We start from the raw sequence: 20,250 nt of genomic DNA, 5'->3' as shown, positions 1-20,250 counted from the left end.
TGCTTTTAAGTAGTAGGGGAGGGGATCGAGCGGCACTGCAGTCTCTCTCTCTCTCTCTCTCTCTCTCTCTCTCTCTCTCTCTCTCTCTCTCCCTCTCTCTCTCTGTGCACAGAAGTCCATGTCTTGTTTGTAGTGAGAAACACTAGTTTTGTCTAGCATCTTGATTTGCGTGAAGTCCTCTTTTGCGTGGCGTTCTCAGAGCCACAGTGTCACAGTCTCCTTTGGGCTTGGGGCCTGCAAGCCCAGGTGCTCATGTCATCAGTGTGCTGCAGCAATTGCTGGGAAATGGATAGGCTGTTTGAATTTTATGCATGAGATAGTGTGGGATTTCGTAATTGCATGTCTCCTGTCCACATTCACACTGTAACAGCATTTCCTTAGGGGAACCGTCCAGGCTGGGGGTGGTGTGTTCAGTAATACCATGAAGAGTTGGTGCAGGGCTGGCACTCTGGGTAGGAGTTACCTTGTGTGAGAGACCGACAGCTCTGAGCAGTAGGTGCTCCCATGATCTTCATTCTACAGGCCAGGAAATGGTTGCCCACATGTCAGTCTCCGTCTGAAGCCTAAAGCATGTGACTTTGTTAAAACCTGCCCTGGGCTTCCCCTCACCCTTCTTGGCCAGGTTCTTGGTCATCCTGAGTTTCCAAAGCTATCCTGTTGCTGTGACATCACTGTGACTGCAGAGGAAAGTGGGCTGTCGCCTGCTGGGCCTCCTCAAGGCCCAGCTGTGTGTGGAGGTGACATCTCAGCCTTGTCCCTCTTCCTCCTTGCTCTGCCCTCAGCCCTCCCTGCCACCAATGTGTGGTTCTTGTTGTCGAACTCCCCAGTGGCTCCTTTTCCACAGTGCTACGATTCCTGGGTTGGGCCGCATTAGTCCTTTCTCCTGAGCTCCTAGCTTCTCTTCTTGAAAAGCCAGGGAGCAAGGGGGCAGTTAGGAGAGAAGCTGGCAGCAGGGGCAGCTGGCTGTCAGCTCTGAGCATGTTTCCACGGCTTCTCAGGGAAGCTCCACCATGCCTCTGCACAGGGTCACTTGGTGCTGGGGACTAGTAGGTGGCAGTCTAAAGGACCTAGCTTTGCCCAGAGACCCATTGACTGGCTGGGCCCTAATGTTGTTCTCCTTTCTGCCTGGGGCTGGGAATAGCGACCCCAGGGGAATTGGTGTGGAGTAAGCCAGGTGGCTCTTGTTTTCTTCTGTTCTAGCACTGGCAGCTGCCAGGCAAAGCAGAAGTAACACTTGCTTTGGAGTTAAGCTGCAAGGGCAAGTTTCACATGACCTTGGGAGTGTTTCCTGTGGAACCTGAGTGTTTTCCACCTGCAAAATGAGGTATGGGGAGGGCATTTCACCTCTCCAGGGGGTTGTCAGCAGCAGTTAGCCAAGTATCTTTTGGAGCAGGTGCAGTTCCTGAATCTTAGTGAAATTTTAACCAATTTTACCCCCAGTGCCCCAGAACTCTCTTGACTTTCAGCCCCCTCCTCCGAATTGTCTTCTGGTAGGGCTCTCCCCTGTTGGCCTTGAGAAACGGCTCTTCCTATTCCCGGCCAGACTGGAATGCCTGTCTTTCTATCCCTTGGCTCTGACAGCCAGAGATGCAAGGCATCACCGATGTTCATGCCTGTCTGACTGAGCAGAAGTTCTGCGCTTGCGTGGGGAGATGGCAGATGAGCAGACAGAGTCTGGCTGTTTTCTGCTGACCAGAAGGTGCTGGGCAGCCTCCTGCCAGTTAGAAGCACAAGACAAACAAGACTAGCTTAGGCCGTAGTCCTGGTTGTCAGCAGTGTTAGTTAACCGTTTGCTGACTGCTGAGTAGTCCCTGGCTGATTGAAACCTTTCCTTCTAGTCCTCAAGAGGGGGAGGGTGTGAAGGATTGCTTGGAAGTGACCATTGTTCGGGTCCTCCTCCCTGCTGTGTGAGGCAGGTGACAGAGCGGAGAGCACAGCTCAGTGACCAGGCACACTTCTCTCAGCTTCTGTTTCGTTAGGTGTAAAAAAAGGACTAAAACCAGGGCCTGCCTGACATAGCGGAGAGAGGTGCCAGGGAAGCCCAAGTCTGGTCCCGAGCCGCTGGCCCTAGTGTTGGAGATGACTCGGCAGTTAGCCCCCTAGGCCGGGCAGCTGTGTCCTTAGTTTTTTTCAAGATGATGAAACAAAGCCTGGGACAAGTGAGTAAGTTGCAGGGGTTCCCACAGCTGGTCCAGGCAGTCCTGAGGCATCCATGTCCGTGGCTCCTCACAGGCTGCCCTCCTCTGGCATGGCCTGTGCCCAGTACTGCTCCTCCCCAGGTCGCTGCAGCCTAGTCAGCTAAACTGAAAGTGACAGGAGAGACTAAACAGTAATCCACAGTGCCATGGCATTAGCTCTGTTCCCAGAGGAAGAGTGTAAGCTTGGGAAGACAGGAGAGCTGAACTCCAGCTTGCCTCCAGCTTGCCTCCAGCCCAGGCTGGGAAAGGGGAGATGTGTTTGGAGCAGCTCCTGGCAAAGGCATCCCATATTCCTGCTGTGTCATCTGAAATTCAGCAGTGAAAAGAAACAAACCAACCAGGAGATCAAAGGGGAAAAAAAAATCAGTTTCCAAGCCTAAACTTCTTTCAGTTTCTGGAATGCTGAGATGGCTATTAATCGTGTCCAGTTTTATAGCCAGTTTTTGGGGAGAAGGTTTTGCTGCCCCTCTTGTTCGCCTGTGGCCAGAAGCTGCCCTGGTTTTGTGCTTGCATTGGTTGCTCCATCCTTCCCTTGTATGCGTCCCTTGGGTGCTGCGTGTGCAGAGCCATAGAGGAGCACTGCAGCTGGGGGACAGCTCACCTGTCTTTAGAGATGGTTTGTCATTGCTCGTGGCATTTCCCCCAGCTTTCCCCCAGCTGAGGACTGCGCTGCTTCTCTGGCCCTCGCTGTTGGAGAGGGTTGCCGTGCTTCTGCTGCCACCTTCCAGGGTGTAGTTCTCTGGGCTTTCCAGTTTGCACTTCATTCCTACAGCTACTGTAGCAAATAAACGCACATCGGATGACCCCAAGCAGCAGGAACATCTGCTTTCCCTCGTGCTCTTGGAGGCCAGCTGGCCCCAAGCAAGGCATGGCCAGGGCCAGTGCCCTCCCAAGACACAGAGATGGAATCAGCCCTCAGCTCCCAGTTGATGGGGTCTGGTTTTGGCATTCCTTGGCTGTGGCTGCACCACTCCGGCCCCAGCCTCCCCGTTCACATGACCTCCGTTCTGTCCCTGCACGGGCTTCCCCCATTTTGGGAGGACGTCGGTCATTGAATTAGGGCCCACCCTCATCCAGGGTGACCTTGTTGTGACTGATCACATCTGTAGAGACCCTTTTTCCCATAAGGGCACAGTCTGAGTTTGCAACAGGCACGAGTTGCAGGGGAAAACTATGCAACTGAGGTCTTGCTCCTTGGCGGGTCCTGCACTCTGAGTGTTTCTCCCGTCAGGCCCTGTGGAAGTCCTCAGAGCTCGCAGTAGCTCTGAGTTAGACCAAGAGAACCTCAAGGGCAGGCAGAGCTCCACAGGGAGGACTCCACGGGGAGGACTCCTGGGGGTGTGGAGTTCCTGGTCCTCAAGTCTGTGCCTTGGCAGAGCTCTTGATATTCATGTACTTTCCATACTTCTTTTTAAAATTTGTTTTTGAAGATTGATGGATTGATTTGGAAGTTACAGACTAAGAGGGAGAAACAGATTTTTCATCAACTGATTCACGTCCCTAATGGCCCAACAGCCTAGGGCCTAGGGCTGGGCTGGGCAGGACTGGGCTGGGCTGGGCTGAAGCCAATAGACAGGGATTCCATCTAGACATGGCAAGGACCTAACTATTTGGGCTGCCAAATGCTGCTTTCCCAGGCACATTAGCAGGCAGCTGGATAAAAGTGAAGTAGCAGGGACTAAACTGTACTCATATAGGATGTTGCCGTTGCAGATGGCAGCAAATCGCTGTGCCACAATGCTTGCTCCAAATCCCTGCATTTCTGAACTGTCATTCTTAGCATACTAACTTCTGTCCATTCTTTGTGGTTGCAAAATCATTGTCACAATTCCAAACATTACTTCTCACACTGCAACCCAAGACCATATTATTTTACTTTCTCTAATGTCTCCTTTTCAGCGAGTAGCTGTCTTGGAAGACCTTCCTCAAATGTCTTCCTTCTCTTTGGCCACAGTTGAGTCTCATGTCTCTTCTAAATCACTGACAAGCTGATTGTTGTTATAGCTGGTTTAATGTCATGCAGGCTCACTCCCCAAACACTCTGGCCAATGAGGGGTTTTTCAGCTGCCCCTGAAGCTCTTGGTTGCCAATATCTGAATGAAATCAAGTTTTCTTGGAAGGAAGGGACAGGCTGCTGGATAGAAAACGGATGCCGGGGCCCAGCACAGTGGCCTAGTGACTAAAGTCCTTGCCTTGAACGTGCCAGGATCTCATATGGGTGCCGTTTCTAATCCCAGCAGCCCTGCTTCCCATCCAGCTCCCTGCCTGTGGCCTGGGGCATAGTATCGGCCGTTGCACTTACTTGGGGAGTGAATCATCGGACGGAAGATCTTCCTCTCTGTCTCTCCTCTCTGTATATCCGCCTTTCCAATAAAAAACATAATAAAAATAGTAGCCATCCTAATGAGTGTGAAATAGTGTTTCAGTTGTGGTTCAGATCCATTTGCACTTGAAATTACATATTTCCTTCAAAAAGCCACTCAGCAGACCCTGTCCCATGTAGCTGGACTCCACGCTATCTTATAGTCTGGAGTCCTTTTCTCATCAGACCCAGGAATGGTACACTCAATTCCTTGCCTGCTCCTCTGGGGATCAAGGACTGGGTCCATCCTTCCTCATCCTCGCAGCTCCAGTGTATCCCAGGTACACCCAGGGTATTGCAGAAGCTCTGACAGTACATAGTCCAGTGCATAACATGACTGTATTCATACTAGTGGCTTGAGGATGCCAAGTGAGAATGTGCTGTCACTTTCCTGGGAAACCGAGTCCCTACCCTTTGCTGTCACACACGTCTTCACTGTCAGGTGGAAGTGGGTGCTATTTAATTTACACCATCTTGGTGGGGATTTCTGAGAAGAGTTGATAGTGCTTAATTCAAACCAGAATTTCCGTTTTGCTCCATTGGGTCACGTTGGGTAGCAAATGCATTTCTGTAGAAAATTAATTCTGGAGGAAGTGGCATGTGCCAGAAGACTCCTGGGCCTGTCATTTGGTGGTAAGGGGAAGTCCACTCCCCTCAGCCTGGCTCCTGCAGTGCTTTCGGTTCCCTCTTTGATGCTTCTGTTATGTTCATGAACTCAGCAGTCAGCTGCGTCTGGTCAAAGAAGCCTTGGAAGTAACTACTAAACACATGAAGAAATACTGAGTTCCATTATAATTAAAAGAAAAATAGCTAACATCAGGGGGTATGCTACTGATGCAGCAGTTAAGATGCCATTCAAGGGGGTCTGTGTCAAGGAATAGGTTGTTAAGCCTACTCTGAGAATGTCAGCATCCTGTATGGGTACTAGTTTGAGTCCTGGCTGATCTGCTTCCCATCCAGGTGCTTGTTAATACAACTGAGACAGTAGCAGAAGATGGCCCATGTGTTGGGTTGAAATTTCTGGCTCCTGACGTGGGCCAGAAGCTATTTATTAAGGGGCATGAGAATGTCCCAGCACAGTAAGACCTGGGGTAGCTGGAGTGATGCCTGTTGGGTATATGTGACCACTGTCTCTTGGCAAACTGTTCAATTCTGATGTCTTGTAAATGAACACCAGGACTTGGGTTCAGAATTGCCAGTTACAAGACAAGTACTGCCCATCTTGTAAGTCTTGGGGCGCTTGGCCCCTGCTGCTGTGAGCACAGGAGAGGGCACATGCCTAGATAGAAACCAGGTAAAAGTTCCACAAGTCCTGGATGCTTTGATGCTTGACCAGTTCCTCACTTTTTAATAAAGCCATCAAGAGGAAGAGGTCCCATGACACGTTACAAACGAAATGAACCTCAGAAGTATGCTGAGAGAAGCCAGACATAAAAGAACAGTTGCCACATGATTGCACTCAGGCGGTGTCCACAGTAGTCACATCTGTAGAGAGGGAAGGAAGGAAAGCTGCCTGAGGCTGGGGCGGGGACACTGTGGCACGGGTGTGGATTTTTTGTTTGTGATGATGGCAGAGTCAGAAAATGGCTAGGAGTGATGGTTATACAACATTGTCAGTAACTGAATGTCACTGAGTTGCACACTTTTGAAAATGGTTAAAATGACAAATGTTACTATGTTCTTAAAGTAAACAGTGCACCATATTTATATAGTCTATACAGTTTTACTATGACTACTCCTGTGCTGTAGTCGCAGAAGGTGGTCGTGTGGCATGTGACGGCTGCTGCCCTGAGCAGGAACCCTGCTGAGCTATTCCATCTTGCTGTGTGGCTGGGGCCTCATCCAGATGAGGATACAGTAGGGGAGCTGTGGGAGCAGCTGTGTCCCCCTAATTGCAAGGTTCCCCCAGTTCCAGGGACATACCCTGGAGTGTTGGACACAATGCCTGGCTGATGGTGTTCCTTTCCTGCCTGAATCCCTTCCCCTACAGTCTTTGGCTAACAGACTCCTGCTCTTGGGGCTGTGGTGCGTTCCTTCCCCAGGTACTGGGGTCTTGGTATTTTTGCTCTCTACTTTTCTCTGCTCCCTTGTGGCTTCCTGAGATTACTTACCCTTGCCTGCAAGCAGGGGAGCGGGAGCTGGGCTTGGCTCATACTTTGTCTGTCTCCTCTAGCTGTGCATGTGATGCCCAGGATAGTGACCATTCAGAGACGGGTCACCGGGAGGTGAAGGTTAGGTCATGGGAGGTTCTGGCCCCTTCGAGCCTTTGAGTCAGATGCTTTGGTTCACTGTAGGCCAAGGCTGCGAGGTCGAGATGTATTCTTTGTTGCTTGCAGGGAGCCCTGCTCATTGTCCTTGGCCTTTCGGCTTCGGATGGGATGTGAGCACTGACTCATGTGATTGAGAAGTCTAAGGTTGAGCTGGATTCAGGGGCCCAGCATTCCCTGGACCTGTCCTCAGCACAGCTTCTCTGTGAGTTGAGATCTTTCCAGATGGGGTTCTCTCCACTTGATAGAGGGGACCACAGTCCCAGGTAGCTCCTGGTTTACCAGGTTACTAGAGCTACTTCTAGGTCTGCCTCTAAGGGATAGGATAGTGCCTAGTGCCTGCTCTGCAGACCCCAAGTTCTGTATGACAGCCACTCAGCAGCCGTAGTGTGTGAACGGATTGGCATGGCTGGGTGCCAGTATGACTGTTCATACGAACCAGAGGTAGTGGCAGGCTGAATTTGGCTCTCAGGTTGCTGTTGGCCACTCTTGTAGAAGGAAGTGGAGCTTCATTTTTTTGTGGTCTAAGTTCTCTTCTAGGTGGAGGACTTCACAGGCCAAGTTGGGACAGATGTGAGGCCAGCAGACATTTACTTAAGCCACAAAGTTTGAGGGGGTGCCAAAACCTCAGCCATCAAGATAAGGAGTACTTTGTACAGTATTAAAACACAAAACCAGAATTGCCAGTGTTGTGTGGTGGCCAGGTTAGCTGCCCAGGCCTGTGTGGGAAAAGGCCAGAATAGTGTGATGGCAACTTCACAGGGAACTCAGTGGATCCCATATCCCATAGGAGAGAGGAATGTGGGGAACCGGTGAAAGGAGGAGGGTGCTGTTTGCTTTCTTGGGACCTGAAATTTGGCTTAGAGTCATGATTATTTTAAAATTTTATTTATTGGAAAGGCACAGTTACAGAGAGAAAGGCCAGAGGGAGACCAGGTGAGAGATTAACTTCTTCTTCTTTTTTAAAAAGATTTATTTATTTTTATTGGAAAGGCAGATATACAGAGAGGAGGAGAAACGGAGAGGAAGATCTTCCTTCCTGTGGTTCACTTCCCAAGCGGCCACAATGGCTGGAGCTGAGCCAATCCGAAGCCAGGAGCCTCTTCCAGGTCTCCCAAGCGGGTGCAGGGTCCCAAGGCTTTGGGCCATCCTTGACTGCATTCCCAGGCCACAGCCAGGGAGTTGGATGGGAAGCAGGACTGCTGGGATAGAACCGGTGCCCATATGGAATCCCGGCGCGTTCAAGGTGAGGACTTTAACAATTACGCTATCACGCAGGGCCTGAGAGAATAACTTCTGATGAGTTCCCCAAGTGGCAGCAGTAGCCAGGTCTGATCCAGGTTGAAGCTGGTAGCCTGGAATTCCATCCTGATCCTCCCACATGGGAGAACTTAGGACACCCTTTGCTGCCTTCTGAGGCGCATTAGCAAGGAGCTAGATCAGAAGTACAGCAGCTAGGTCTGGAACCAGCATTCAGATATGGGATACCGGCCTCACACGTTGTCAGCTTAACCTGCTGCGCCATAGTGCTGGCCCCTGGAGTCACGGTTTTAGTAGATGTTCCACTAGGCTCTTGTTCTATGCCAATTAAATGAATAATTATGGCACTTGTTTGTAGACTGCATTATTGGATGCAATTTGCATGTGTTTTTGTTTTTCCTGTAGTTGTCCTGAGAGATAGTCACTGTTATCCCAATTGCATAGATGAGGAAAATAGAGGGTAAAGGAGACTTCCTGAAGCCACACAATGCCTGTTCTAGAATTTGAGCCAAAGTTTTTGTCTTCCTTGTGGCCCCCAAAAGTATGAATTCTGGACAGTGCTGAAAGCTGAGGTCTGTAACGGTGCCAGGAGCCAGGCCATTACTCATTCATTATTGGCTAACGAGCACCCCTAGGCAGCGGGGCCCAGTGCCCCTTTCTTGGCTTACATTCTTGTTGGCCGTTGGCATTCAGGTATTGAGAGGAGCAGGAGCCCTGGCCCACTTTTGGGTTTAACCCCACGTTTCAACACGGATGAACACTATTCCCACATTAAATTATGGACTCTGTGTTAAATGGCAGGTGAGCTGTGCTCTAAATAGAGCACATTAATTCGGGCAGTGGAAGTGGAACCCCACTGGGATAATTCTTACCATCAGCATCCTTGCCCTGACAAGCCTTACAGGGTTCTGCGGCGGTAAGCGATTTGCAAAATTGAAAGGTGAAAACACACCGTCAGGTGTTGATGTGCACTCAAGGTCAGAGGGAGGGGGCTGCTGCTTTCAGGAGTGGCAGGATGCAAGCGAGACTGGCTTGATTGGAATCCTGCCGGCTGCACAGGTGGCTGTCCGGGGTGTTTCACAACACTTAACAGCCAGCTGCCCTGTTTTCTAAGCGAATCCGAGGGTGGAGAGAAGGCTGTGTGTACAGTTGTGTGGCTTGCGGTTTGCACTCATCTCCTGAGTTTGGGAAGCAGAATCCGTTGGCTCTGAGGGATTCAGATGGACGCCAACCCTAAGTGAGCTGCACCCTTCTCCAGGTCTTCTTGCCAGGTTGATCTAATTTGAGTGCCAGGGTTGGCTGAACACCTCTCTCTGCCCTTTACCCCCCAACAGAAGGAGATGAGGAAGCCAACCACACAATGGTTGTGTCCTAAAGGGGGTGGTCAGTAAGGAGGTGACGGTTGGTTGTTAGGGGCTACACATTTAATTCAGTTTTAGGGTAACTCTTTCCAGTTGCCCTAAGAGCTCCAGGTGATGGTGGACTTCTGTGTTTATCTTCGGTGGGGAGGAACTGAGGAGCTGGGCTGCGAGATTCGCCCCAGGGTAGTTGAGTCCCATGATTTCCCCTGTGCGTGCTGTCCTGTGGACCGGAAGCCCCTGGAGGTGGGTCTTGTTATCTCTGACTCAGTTGATGCCTCCTGCAAAGAATGCAGTGCGGGCAGTGTCTGGAGATGCAGGTGGTTGTGTCCTGGAAAGGACAGGTCAAAGGCTGGGTCACTTTCTCAGAGGGATCTGTGGGCCTGTTTAGCTTCTAGGCTTTACAGTAGGAGCATCAGCATTTCCTGCCCTTGGATGCTAAACCGTGCAAAATGTGAGCCTTTTAAAGAAGGCAGAGGGCCGGGCCCGGCGTGGCAGCCTAGTGACCAAAGTCCTCGCCTTGCATCTGCCAGGATCCCATATGGGCACCAGTTCTAATCCCAACAGCCCCGCTTCCCATCCAGCTCTCTGCTTGTGGCCTGGGAAAGCAGTTGAGGATGGCCCAAAGCCTTGGGACCCTGTACTCACATGGGAGCCCCAGAGGAGGCTGCCGGCTCAGCTCCGGCCATTGTGGTCACTTGGGGAATGAATCAGTGGAAGGAAGATCTTTCTCTCTTCTCTGTAAATCTGCCTTTACAATAAAAATACGTTTTAAAATTAAAAAAAAAAAAGGTAGAGACCCCTCGTTGGTCAAGGTGGGTGACAGCTCCTAGCTGCCGGGCTGCTGGGCTACTGCTGAGTGTACCGTGAGGCTGCTTGTTTCATTTGCCTAGGCTGTGGCCCTCGTCCTGACATGGACATGATGTTGGTGGTTGTGATGTCAGAGGTAAAGTGTCTGGTGCCAGCATGCATGGTGCACAGTTAAGGCTCTGTAAATGGTGGCTTCTGCTGGTGCTGCTGCTTCTGGCAGCGTGGAGATGAGCCAGCGTTCAGGGAAGGGGCCTGATCACAGTGAGAACACAGGAGACTGGTGGCTGTGAAGAACTGTGCATGTGGATTAAAAAAATGGCTTTGAGAGTTTACGGGGTTGTAAGAATGACTGTTTTATGGATAAAAGCAAACTTCCTTCCGTTGATACCTTGAATCCTTTTCTATCCTCAGTACTGAGTGTGTGGCAGTAACTCCTAAGGAATTAGAAAAGAGACAGTCATTTATGTACAAGGATGTTTGCTTCCACATGAAGGGAAAATTGGCAATCGGTTCTATTCCCAGTAACAGAGAGATAGTTAAATTATCTTTTCACCGAGAAGCCATCAAAATCTTATTTCAAAGACTTTTAATTATAAGAAAATGTTGACGCTCAGGCCAGAAAATAAATGAACTAGGATCTTACATTGTCTCTCTCCCTTCCTCTCCCCTCCTCTATCTCTCCTTATCTCCCTCACAATATCATGTGCTGTTTTCTTCTGGCTGCTGTTACAAATGGCTACAGAACTGTTGGTTTCTTAACAACAGACAAAAGTCCTGAGTCGATTCCACCTGGCCAAGGTCAAGGTGATGACACGGTCATTTGTGCTGGAGGCTCCGACTGTCCGTCTCTCCGGCGGCTGCAGGGCTTGCTTGGCTGTGGCCATGTGGCTCCAGTCTTTGCTCCACTGGTCACCTTGCCTCCTTACCTTTGTCAAGTCTCTCGCTGCCTCCCTCTTAAGAAGAGGCCTGTGATGACCCTGGGCCTCTGGAGATTTTCCAAAATAACCTACCCACTTACAGATCTGCTTCTTAATCCCAGCTGTGAAATGAAAGGCTACCTATGTAAGGCAGTTCCGGAGATTGGGACCTTCTGGAGGGCGTGGGGTCATGCATGCTTTTTTTTTTTTTTTGAGTGTGGGGAAGATGAGTGGAAGGCGATTCTTGAAAGTATTCCAAATGTCAGGATGGTGGGCTTTGGAGTCACTTTTATTTTTGGCAGCCTCTCTGTGTGTCCCACATTTCTCTCCCCAAGAAGTAACTCTTGCACAGTCCGGAAACCTGCCTGGTGTGGGGGTGGGGATGGGGTGGGGATTGTTCTTGCCACAACGAACATGGCAGGCCGAGTGACATGCATATCTTCTCTCTACAGAGCCCGTGTTCTGGTCCTACGTGCGGGAGGTACTCAGCAGGCACGAGCTGCAGCGCTTCTATGGCCTGCGCCACATCGCCTCAGACGTGGGCCGTGGCAGGGCTTGGCTGCGCTGCGCCCTCAATGAACACTCGCTGGAGCGCTACCTGCACGCGCTCCTGGCTGACCGTGGCAGGCTCAGGTACCTGACTGGCTGGGCTTCGGGAGGGTGTGGCACTGCAGGGTCAGCGTGGTGCAACATGGAGTCCGAGGGCTTGGGTTTGCCTGCTGTTCCTGCTGAGTGGAGTAAGCAGGTTCCCCTCCTGCAGCCCTTTGTTCTGCTCTGCTGTGTCCACAGCTGGGTGAGGGGGAGAAGAGATGAGCGAAAGGCTAATCCTGGCACCTGCTTGGAGCCAGCACCCATGAGCACTTACCATTATTCGCATCCAGCGTGCAGAGGGAGCTGCTGTCCTAGGACAGTCTGCTCTGTACCTCATGGGATTTTTCATTTGAAATTCTTGCATTTGTTCAACTTCACCCTGATGGGAGAAAATAAGTAAGGTTTATGTTGGGGAAAGAAGTCATTGGTATTGATCAAAAGCTGTTTTATTTTTCTGTTGATCACATTCAAACAGTTGACTGCTCCCATTAGCATAGGTCAGGCTATGCTGCAATGGCAAACACCGCAAAAACCTCAGTGGCTCGAAAGGGCCAGGTTCATTTCTTCCTGGGCTGTTTGATGACTGTGGGTGGGCAGAGCCTGTTCTCTCCAGGAGCCAGGCTGCCCGGAGCTGTGTCTCCACCCACGCTCTCATGATTGCCAAGGTAGGAAAAGAGAGGGTTGACCCAAGAGCTGGCTCTCAAGAGCTTCTCCCTACCATGGGCCTTCCACTCGTGGCTGCTTGCCCACTGCAGCTCACACGGCCACAGCCATGCTCAGCTGGGTCAGGGCATGTGGTTAACCATAGCACTGTGGAGACAGCCGTGAGTGAGGGCTGATGATGGCAGTCTGCTGCCTTCCCTGAAAAGCCGTCCTAAGTGCTGGAGCCTAGGGAAGGAAGTTAAATCGCCCATAATTTACACCGAGATAACTCTGATAACAGGTTGGCATTTCCACCATCCTTTGCCCTAATCTGATCTCATTTGTGCTGACTCGGGCTTCTGAGAGTGGTGGGCTAGGCGTGCTGCTAAGCGTTGCCTGATGCTGCACTGGGACAGTGACCTCGCCTGCCCTGGTCCCCTGAATAGCTTCCGTGTCAGAAGGGCCAGGTCTTCAGCAGTGAAATCCCATTGAATTCAGCAAGCTGGTGTTCCATGTGCACTCAGCACCATCTCAGATCTCCTATCTGGCCATGTGTTGTCCCTGCTGACTTTTGTTGCTGTGGTCGGTCCTCTCTATGGTGGCAGGTGTACTAGGACTGTGTGTTAGGACTCCTTACAGATGCCCTTGAAGTTCTCCCATTGATGTTGTTCATGACTCCTGGTTCAGTTGTGTGTTGAGACTATGTGGGTCTGAAACAGGAATCCCGGTACCCAGGACACTTGCCTCCAACAGGCCTATGTGCTGCTTATGGTCATTGCTAGAGGCCAAGAACATCAGTACCACCTGAACACCACCTAGCAGTAGTTAAGGCAAATAAGCATATTCATTCTAAAAAAAATACATTTCTAGTAAAACTCTTCCCAGCAGATTATGTGCAATTAGTTTAGAGTTACACACTTGGCACCCAAGTTGCATTTAACCGTGGGAAGTTGCTGTGAATCTAGTGGCTAAGAGTTACAGTTGGCCATAACCCAGCCACTTAATTACTCTCTGGGAATGCCATGTTCATTTACAAACATGAAACTGAATTCGTGAGGGTTGCAATGTAGGGATCGGGTTCAGTTGCAATGCCAGCTTGAGCTTATGGTTTGTGCTCCCCAGGCTGCTTTGCTGCAGAGCCTGGGAGTAGGCTGTCTCAGTCACTTCAGCAGCTCATTTTCCCAGTTGCTCACTGCACTGCAGGTCATGCATCAGTGCCTAGACTTCAGTGAAGCTGAGCTCTGTTAATTTGGAGTCCTGTGACCTGGTTCAGAGGCAGTCCTGGCTCCAGAGCCTGGAAACTGCACTCGAGAGGCATGTGTTTAAGCTCTGACTGTACCGTTACTGACTTGGGTCAGGTCCTGTTGACTTCTCCAACTGTATCCCCTTGCCCTCCACCATCTGCTGTTTACATTCAGGGGCCTTTTTAGCCTCTCAGTCCTTTCCAGGGATTACTTGGGCTATTGAATCTGTAGCCCAAGTAGGTATTAGAAGTAAATACTCTGGTTGGCAGAGCCATGGGGCTCTGTCATTCCTTTCTGGCATTATCCCTTATATTAGCCAAATCAGGAGTGCCCTGATGGCCAGCCTGTATTTCCTGTGTGTCTCTAGGGGGCAGGTCTGGAGTGGAAGTTACCCTTCTGTTGCTATGCTGCTTTACACATTTACATATGTCTGTTTCAGTACTCTAAAGCTTAGGGTCCCCCTCGGAACCAGAGAGGAAGTGATAGGAGGCATGTGTGTTCAGTCTTTTACTTATAGCTAGAAGCTGCATACCGGCAGAAACCTCAGACACACCGTCCTCTCCCTGGGTGACCGGACTGAGGTTTTTCGGGCAGCTGTCTAGTGACCTTGCCTGGGCAAAGGACACAGAGATTACCACTAAGAACCTTACCTTCTCTCTTCCATCACAGCACTTTTTATGAAGACTGGTCTTTTGTAATGGATGAAGAAAGGTCTAGCATGCTTCCTACCATGGCAGCTGGTAAGCCTGGCCGGGGTGGGGGCAGACAGTCCTGGGAAGCTTGGCAAGTAGAGGGGGCTGTGAGGGACACTGTCATTTCTCCTATCCCTTACCAACACAGCAGGGCATTCATTACTGCCTATCCTTTAGTGAGCCCACATTCTGTATTTTTAGGATTTGGTACTCTGGCAAGAAAGCCTTGGGTTGAAGAATTTTGTTTGGAACTTCTTGGCAGGTGGAATATAAGGAATTGGTGAATTGGAGACAGGAGAGCTACCCTTGTATCTTGGCTCTTTCCTTTGTTGCTTGGTGACCTGGGGTGGCCCTTGTGAATGCAGCTAACTTTACTTTTCTCCTCTATGAGGTGGGATTCCCTGTGACTCAGCTATCACCCTGGTGAAGCAGTGAGAGTCGTAGGAAAGAACCAGCATGTGATTTGTCAAAGGTCCTGGACCGATGTTGCTTAGGTTATGCCTAAACTGTTGTTTGACTCACTCCAAGGGTAAAAGATGAAGTCACCTGGATGGGTCTGGGTAATTTGTCTGTGTTTCTCTGAAACTCTCTGTTTCCTCCTTTTGTTTTTCCCCTGAAAGTTTACACTAAGTCCCACATCCTGAGAGTTATGACGTTTTAAAAAGATTTATTTATTTTTATTGGAAAGTCAGATTTACAGAGAGAAAGAGTCAGAAAGATCTTCCATGTGTTGATTTACTCTCCGAGTGGCCACAGTAGCTGGAACTGAGCTGACCTGAAGCCAAGAGCGAGAAGCCTTTTGCAGGTCTCCCATGTGGGTGCAGGATCCCAAGGCTCTGGGCCATCCTTGACTGCTCTCCCAAGCCACAGGCAGGAAGTTGGATGGGAAGTGAAGCAGCTGGGACATGAACTGGCACTCATATGGGATCCTGGCAGATGCAAGGCAAGGATTTATTCACTAGGCTACCAAGCTGGGTCTGGTTATGACATTCTTGTCTACTGTTAAGAATAAGTCATAGCTTAACCATAACTTCTTTTATTAGCCATAGGATACTGATACAAGTTTTTGCCCCAAATAATCATAATGGTGTAATCAGTACATATTTTTTGTTCCTTACTCTTTTTATTATTTTATTTTTATGAAGATTTATTTTTGATGTTGCTTACATAGTTGATAAGGATGCATGCCCATGTGAGCCACTGATTAGGGTGGCAAGGGTCAAGGACTTGGGGAAAGAGGGTGAGATCATTGTTTCCGATTTCCTTTTTCTTCTTCCTGTATCTGGGGGAAGGGGAGAGAGAATGGTAGAGGTCCACAGGCAGCATCCTAATTGCTTCAATACTGGGGAATGGGGACAGCAACCTAATGTCATCCTGCCGTCCTGGGGCTTCCGATGTGGAGCATGTTCTGAAGGTTCTGCTCAAGTGCCTTGATTCACTCCCCGAATGTCCCCAATAACTGGGGCTGGGCCAGGACAAAGCCAGAAGCAGGAGCTTCTAGGTCTCCAATGTGGGTGCAGGAACCCGAGGACTTAGGATATCCTCTGTTGCTTTCCCAGGCTATCAGATTGGGATTCAGATCAGCACACATGTGGGATGCTGGTGTCACAGGCAGCAGTTTAACCTGCAAATGCTGGCATCATCAGTGCACATTCTTTTTATTTTTTTTAAGGTTTATTTACTTTTGTTGGAAAAGCATATCAGATTTATGGAAAGAAAGTGAGACAAAGATCTTTCATCTGCTGTTTCACTCACCAGATGGCCTCAATGGCCGGAGCTGAGCCGTCCAAAGCCAAGAGCCTGGAACCTCTTCTGGGTCTTTCATGCAGGTTCAGGGTTCCAAGGGTTTTGGTCATCCTCAACTGCTTTTGCAGGGCACAAGCAGGGAGTTGGATTGGAAATGGAGCATCTTGAACATGAACTTGCACCTGTATGGGATCCCAGCGCTTGTGGGATGTGGATTTAGCCATTGAGCCATCACCCTGGGCCTTACATGTTCTTGATAGCTTATGGAACTAAGTGGTTTTAGAGGGTGACTGTCTTTAATATATATAACTTCATGCAGGAGGTAGTGTCCTTCTTATAGATAAGGAACTTAAAACAGAGAGATGACAGGTTTCTTGCCTAGACATTGGGGCCAGGTAGTCTGATCTCTGAACCTGTGCCCTACCTCATCCTGGCATTGTTTGCCTGTCTGGTATCTGCTGGCCATGGTTTTGTGGACAGGTTTTATTAATGTTGGAGGGGAGCGTGACTCCTCGTGTGTGCCTCCTGCCCGCCGCTCGTGTCACAGGTATGAGTGCTTCACAACAAATGCGCCATGTTTGTCCCTGTTCTGGGCAGGTCTCAACTCCATACTCTTCGCCATTAACATTGACAACAAGGATCTGAACGGGCAGAGTAAGTTTGCTCCCACCGTGTCGGACCTCTTGAAGGAGTCCACGCAGAATGTGACCTCCCTGCTGAAGGAGTCCACGCAGGGCGTGAGCAGCCTCCTCCGGGAGATCACGGCCTCCTCTGCTGTCTCTATCCTCATCAGACCTGAGCAGGAGACCGACCCTCTGCCCGTTGTGTGCAGGAATGTCGGTGCTGGTGAGTGACAAGGGGCCTGTCGGGGGCGGAGCTGGGAAAAGGACCAACGTGGGCCCAGGGGGCCACACCTCATCCCCTGAAGGTCACTCCAGGGAACCTTTTCTGGTTTGTGTTTGCTTTGCCATCCCTCATGCACACCAGAGGAACCTGACAGCATGATTCCGTGTGTGGGATGTGGGGACAGAGAGCCAGCAGCAGCTTGGTGGGAGCCCACAGCAGGGGAGGGAGTGAGAACTGCAGAAGCCAGGACAGCTGGCGTCTCATGCTCCCCGCTTCCCTGCCTCTGCCTCTCACCTGGTTGTGTTCCGTGGGCTAGGCAATGGCCTGAGTCTGACACGCGGCCAGCACGCACTGCATCGCATGCTTGAGATGGGTGTGGGTGCAGAGTTTGTGGAAGTTTTACCAGTAATTCAGTAGGTCTGTGATGAATGGGATGGAACCCATGCAGAGAGCGCTGTTGGAGAGAGATGATGCTTAAACAGAGGCTTGAGGGAAGAGTTTATCAGCATTAACTCAAGGCTAGCGGGAGGCAGAGGGAACTTCCTCAGTAGGGCTGCTTTTGCAAGAAGCTTCCAGTACCTCTGGAACCTTTCCAGTCATGGCGATTTTGCTATAGTGAAGACTGGAATTTTGGTTTTAAAGTACTTAGTCCCAGCATTCCCAAATGCATTAGACAAGCCGCCCACTTTGCTAGTTGTCCATGGTCAGACTTTTTTCCTTAAGAATGGAAAAATAATCTGAGTTCGTCTTCAGATGAAGTTTGTCAGTAGGTTGGCACACTGTCCTGTGTCACTGAGGGAAGGGGTTGACTTTGTCACCCTTCTGTTCCGATAACTTTCTCTAATCCCTAACATCTTTTCTTTTGCCAGACACCAAGGGTAAAAAGGAGAGAAAGAAGAAAAAGAAAGTGACCAACATCATCTCATTTGATGATGAGGAGGATGAACAGAACTCTGGGGAAGTTTTAAAGAAGATCCCCGGGACAGGGGAGAGCTCAGAGGACAATTCTGACCGCTCTTCCTCCATCAACATCATGTCGGCCTTCGAAAGCCCCTTTGGCCCCAATTCCAACGGAAGCCAGAGCAGCAGCTCCTGGAAGATTGACTCTCTGTCTCTGAATGGAGAGCTTGGGTACACGAAGCTGGATGTGAAGAGCATCGATGATGAGGATGCCGAAGACAATGAGGACGACTTGTATGGACGCTCCTCCGTGAGGCAACAGTCTGGCCATTCAGAGTCGCCCGAAAAGTAGGTTCTAGAGAGTGTTAATGGAAGGAGTGACTTGAACCACTGTCTTTTTACTTCTTTCTTATTTTTTAAAGTTTTATTTATTTTTATTGGAAAAGTGGATTTACAGGGAAGAGATACAGAATGATCTTCCATCGGCTGGTTCACTCCCCAATGACTGCAGTGGTCAGAGCTGAGTCAATAGGAAGTCAGGAGATTTTTCTGGGTCTCCCATGTAGGTGCAGGGTCCCAAGACAGCAGGTCATAAGCAGGGAGCTGGATGGGGATTTGAGTAGCTGGGACATGAACTGGTATCTGGATGGAATACAGTGCTTGGAGGTGTAGCCAAACACAGCGGGGAGCCCCTCTTTGTATCTTTAAAAGGGTGGCAAGAGTCCAATGTCAGGTTGGTACTGTTCTGCTGGTTCTCAGATCACAGACCCAAACTGAATGACACCAGCTTGCGGTCAGAGGTGTGGGGCTTGCCAGATTCCAAGACGGCATCAACCAGTTCTCCGTTATGATTCTGTCCCATCTATTATCTATGTCTGTGTCTACCCTATTTGATTCTTTTCCCTTGCAGAACCCTAATATAGTTGCTATCCAGTGAGATCCATGGGTCATGATGCTTAAAGGTTCTCCTATGCTTGAGTCACTTAGCCTGTTGGGATTTTCTTTTTTTGCTGTCAGTCATTCTGAAATGAAGATTTATATGGATAATCCTTTTTTTATTTCTACTCCTGAACTGTGTGTTAGCTGTGTTCTCTTGCTGAAAGGGTGTGAATGTTTTTGAACCTGGGCTCCAGGCCTTGTGACCTGCTACATTTATTACTGTTCTCTGGAAACAGAGTTGTGTCTCTGTGTATGAGATGTGTGCATACATGCGTGGTGTCTCCCCTTTTCTTTCTTGCTCTCACTCTTCTGTCTCTGCTTTCATCTTTGTTACCCACCCCCCACCCCAGTAGTATTTTAAAAGATGTATTTATTTGAAAGACAAGATTATGGAGAGAAATCCACAACCTCCAAACAATCTCCAAAGGGGGCACACTAGCCAGGCTGCAGCTAGGAACCAGGGGCTCATCTGGGTCTCCCATATAGTGTAAGAGGCCCAGGTATTTGGGCATCTTCTGCTGCTTTCTCAGGCGTGTTAGTAGGGAGCCAGATCAGAAACCAAGCAAATGGCACTGGTGCCCATGTGGGATGCTGGCATTGCAGGTGGTGGCTTGGCGTGCTGAGTAGCAATACTGGGCTTCTCTTGGTTGATTTAAGGGATTGGCTCATGTGACTGTGAAGGTTGCTGACATGTTCAAAGTCTGCAGGGCAGGCTGGCCGACAGAAACCTAGGGAAAAATTGCAGGTCACGTCCAGAGGCAGGTGGCTGGCAGATCCGCTTTGTCCACTGAAGGGGTCAGCCTTTTGCTGTTGAGGCCGTCGTGGGGGAGGCTCACTCAGATCATGTTGGATGATCTGTTTTATTCAGAAACTACTGACTTTATTGTTATACCTGGAAACAGCCTTACAGAAACATGTGGAATAATGTTGGACAAATATCTAGATCCTACGTCTAGACAAAACAGGTAGCCACCCAGCTGCCCTTGATTCTCACTCTAGACCTTTCAAAGGTCTAGAGTGAAATGCCACCTGACTTCTGTTGCGCTTGCCCAGCAATGTGAGAACCCTGTGGGTTAGCTACCCCCCCATGCAGTCATTCCCCTTCCTGCCTGCTGGTGCCAGTGTGTGGAGCCTGGAGGGGGAGCCAGGGCAGCCAGCAGCATTGTGATGTGTGAAAGCATTGAGTAGTGCAGGCTGACCTTCATGGGCCTGGGCCCATCACGGTCATGGGGCCTCCCTCAGCCTCTGAACACAAGGGGGACCGTGAGTGACCATCCTGCAGAGTAGCCTGGGGAGGAGTCGAGGAGGGATGAGGTGGCCCGCTGAGTGATGCCTTCATTCTGAGTTTGAGCTCGTCTTTGTGGGAAGGGCTGGCAGCACTGCCAGGGCGTGGGGTGTGGACAGACCTGGAACCGTTCAGTGTCACTGGCCATGGCCTCTGGCCACCTCAGGGCTCTGGTTGTCCTTCAGATGACATG

The 20,250-nt window shown here is 50.1% G+C and overlaps 1 protein-coding gene across 1 annotated transcript in view; it reads left to right on the top strand.

Annotated features, from left to right (window-relative positions):
* Positions 1–20,250, top strand: part of SNX29 (sorting nexin 29) — a 247,346-nt gene that overhangs the window by 32,511 nt on the left and 194,585 nt on the right. Inside the window, exons 5-8 of the mRNA XM_040973311.1 lie at positions 11,625–11,805; positions 14,319–14,389; positions 16,685–16,933; positions 17,803–18,181. Coding sequence (XP_040829245.1) covers positions 11,625–11,805; positions 14,319–14,389; positions 16,685–16,933; positions 17,803–18,181 — 880 coding nt within the window. The remainder of the gene's footprint in view (positions 1–11,624; positions 11,806–14,318; positions 14,390–16,684; positions 16,934–17,802; positions 18,182–20,250) is intronic.

This window comes from Ochotona curzoniae, unplaced genomic scaffold, assembly GCF_017591425.1.
Source record: "Ochotona curzoniae isolate NIBS_2020 unplaced genomic scaffold, NIBS_Ocur_1.0 contig_2321, whole genome shotgun sequence".
In the NCBI taxonomy this organism is placed as follows: Eukaryota; Metazoa; Chordata; class Mammalia; order Lagomorpha; family Ochotonidae; genus Ochotona; species Ochotona curzoniae.
The sequence above is the reverse complement of the archived record's forward strand: the minus strand, read 5'-3'. Positions and strand labels throughout refer to the sequence as shown.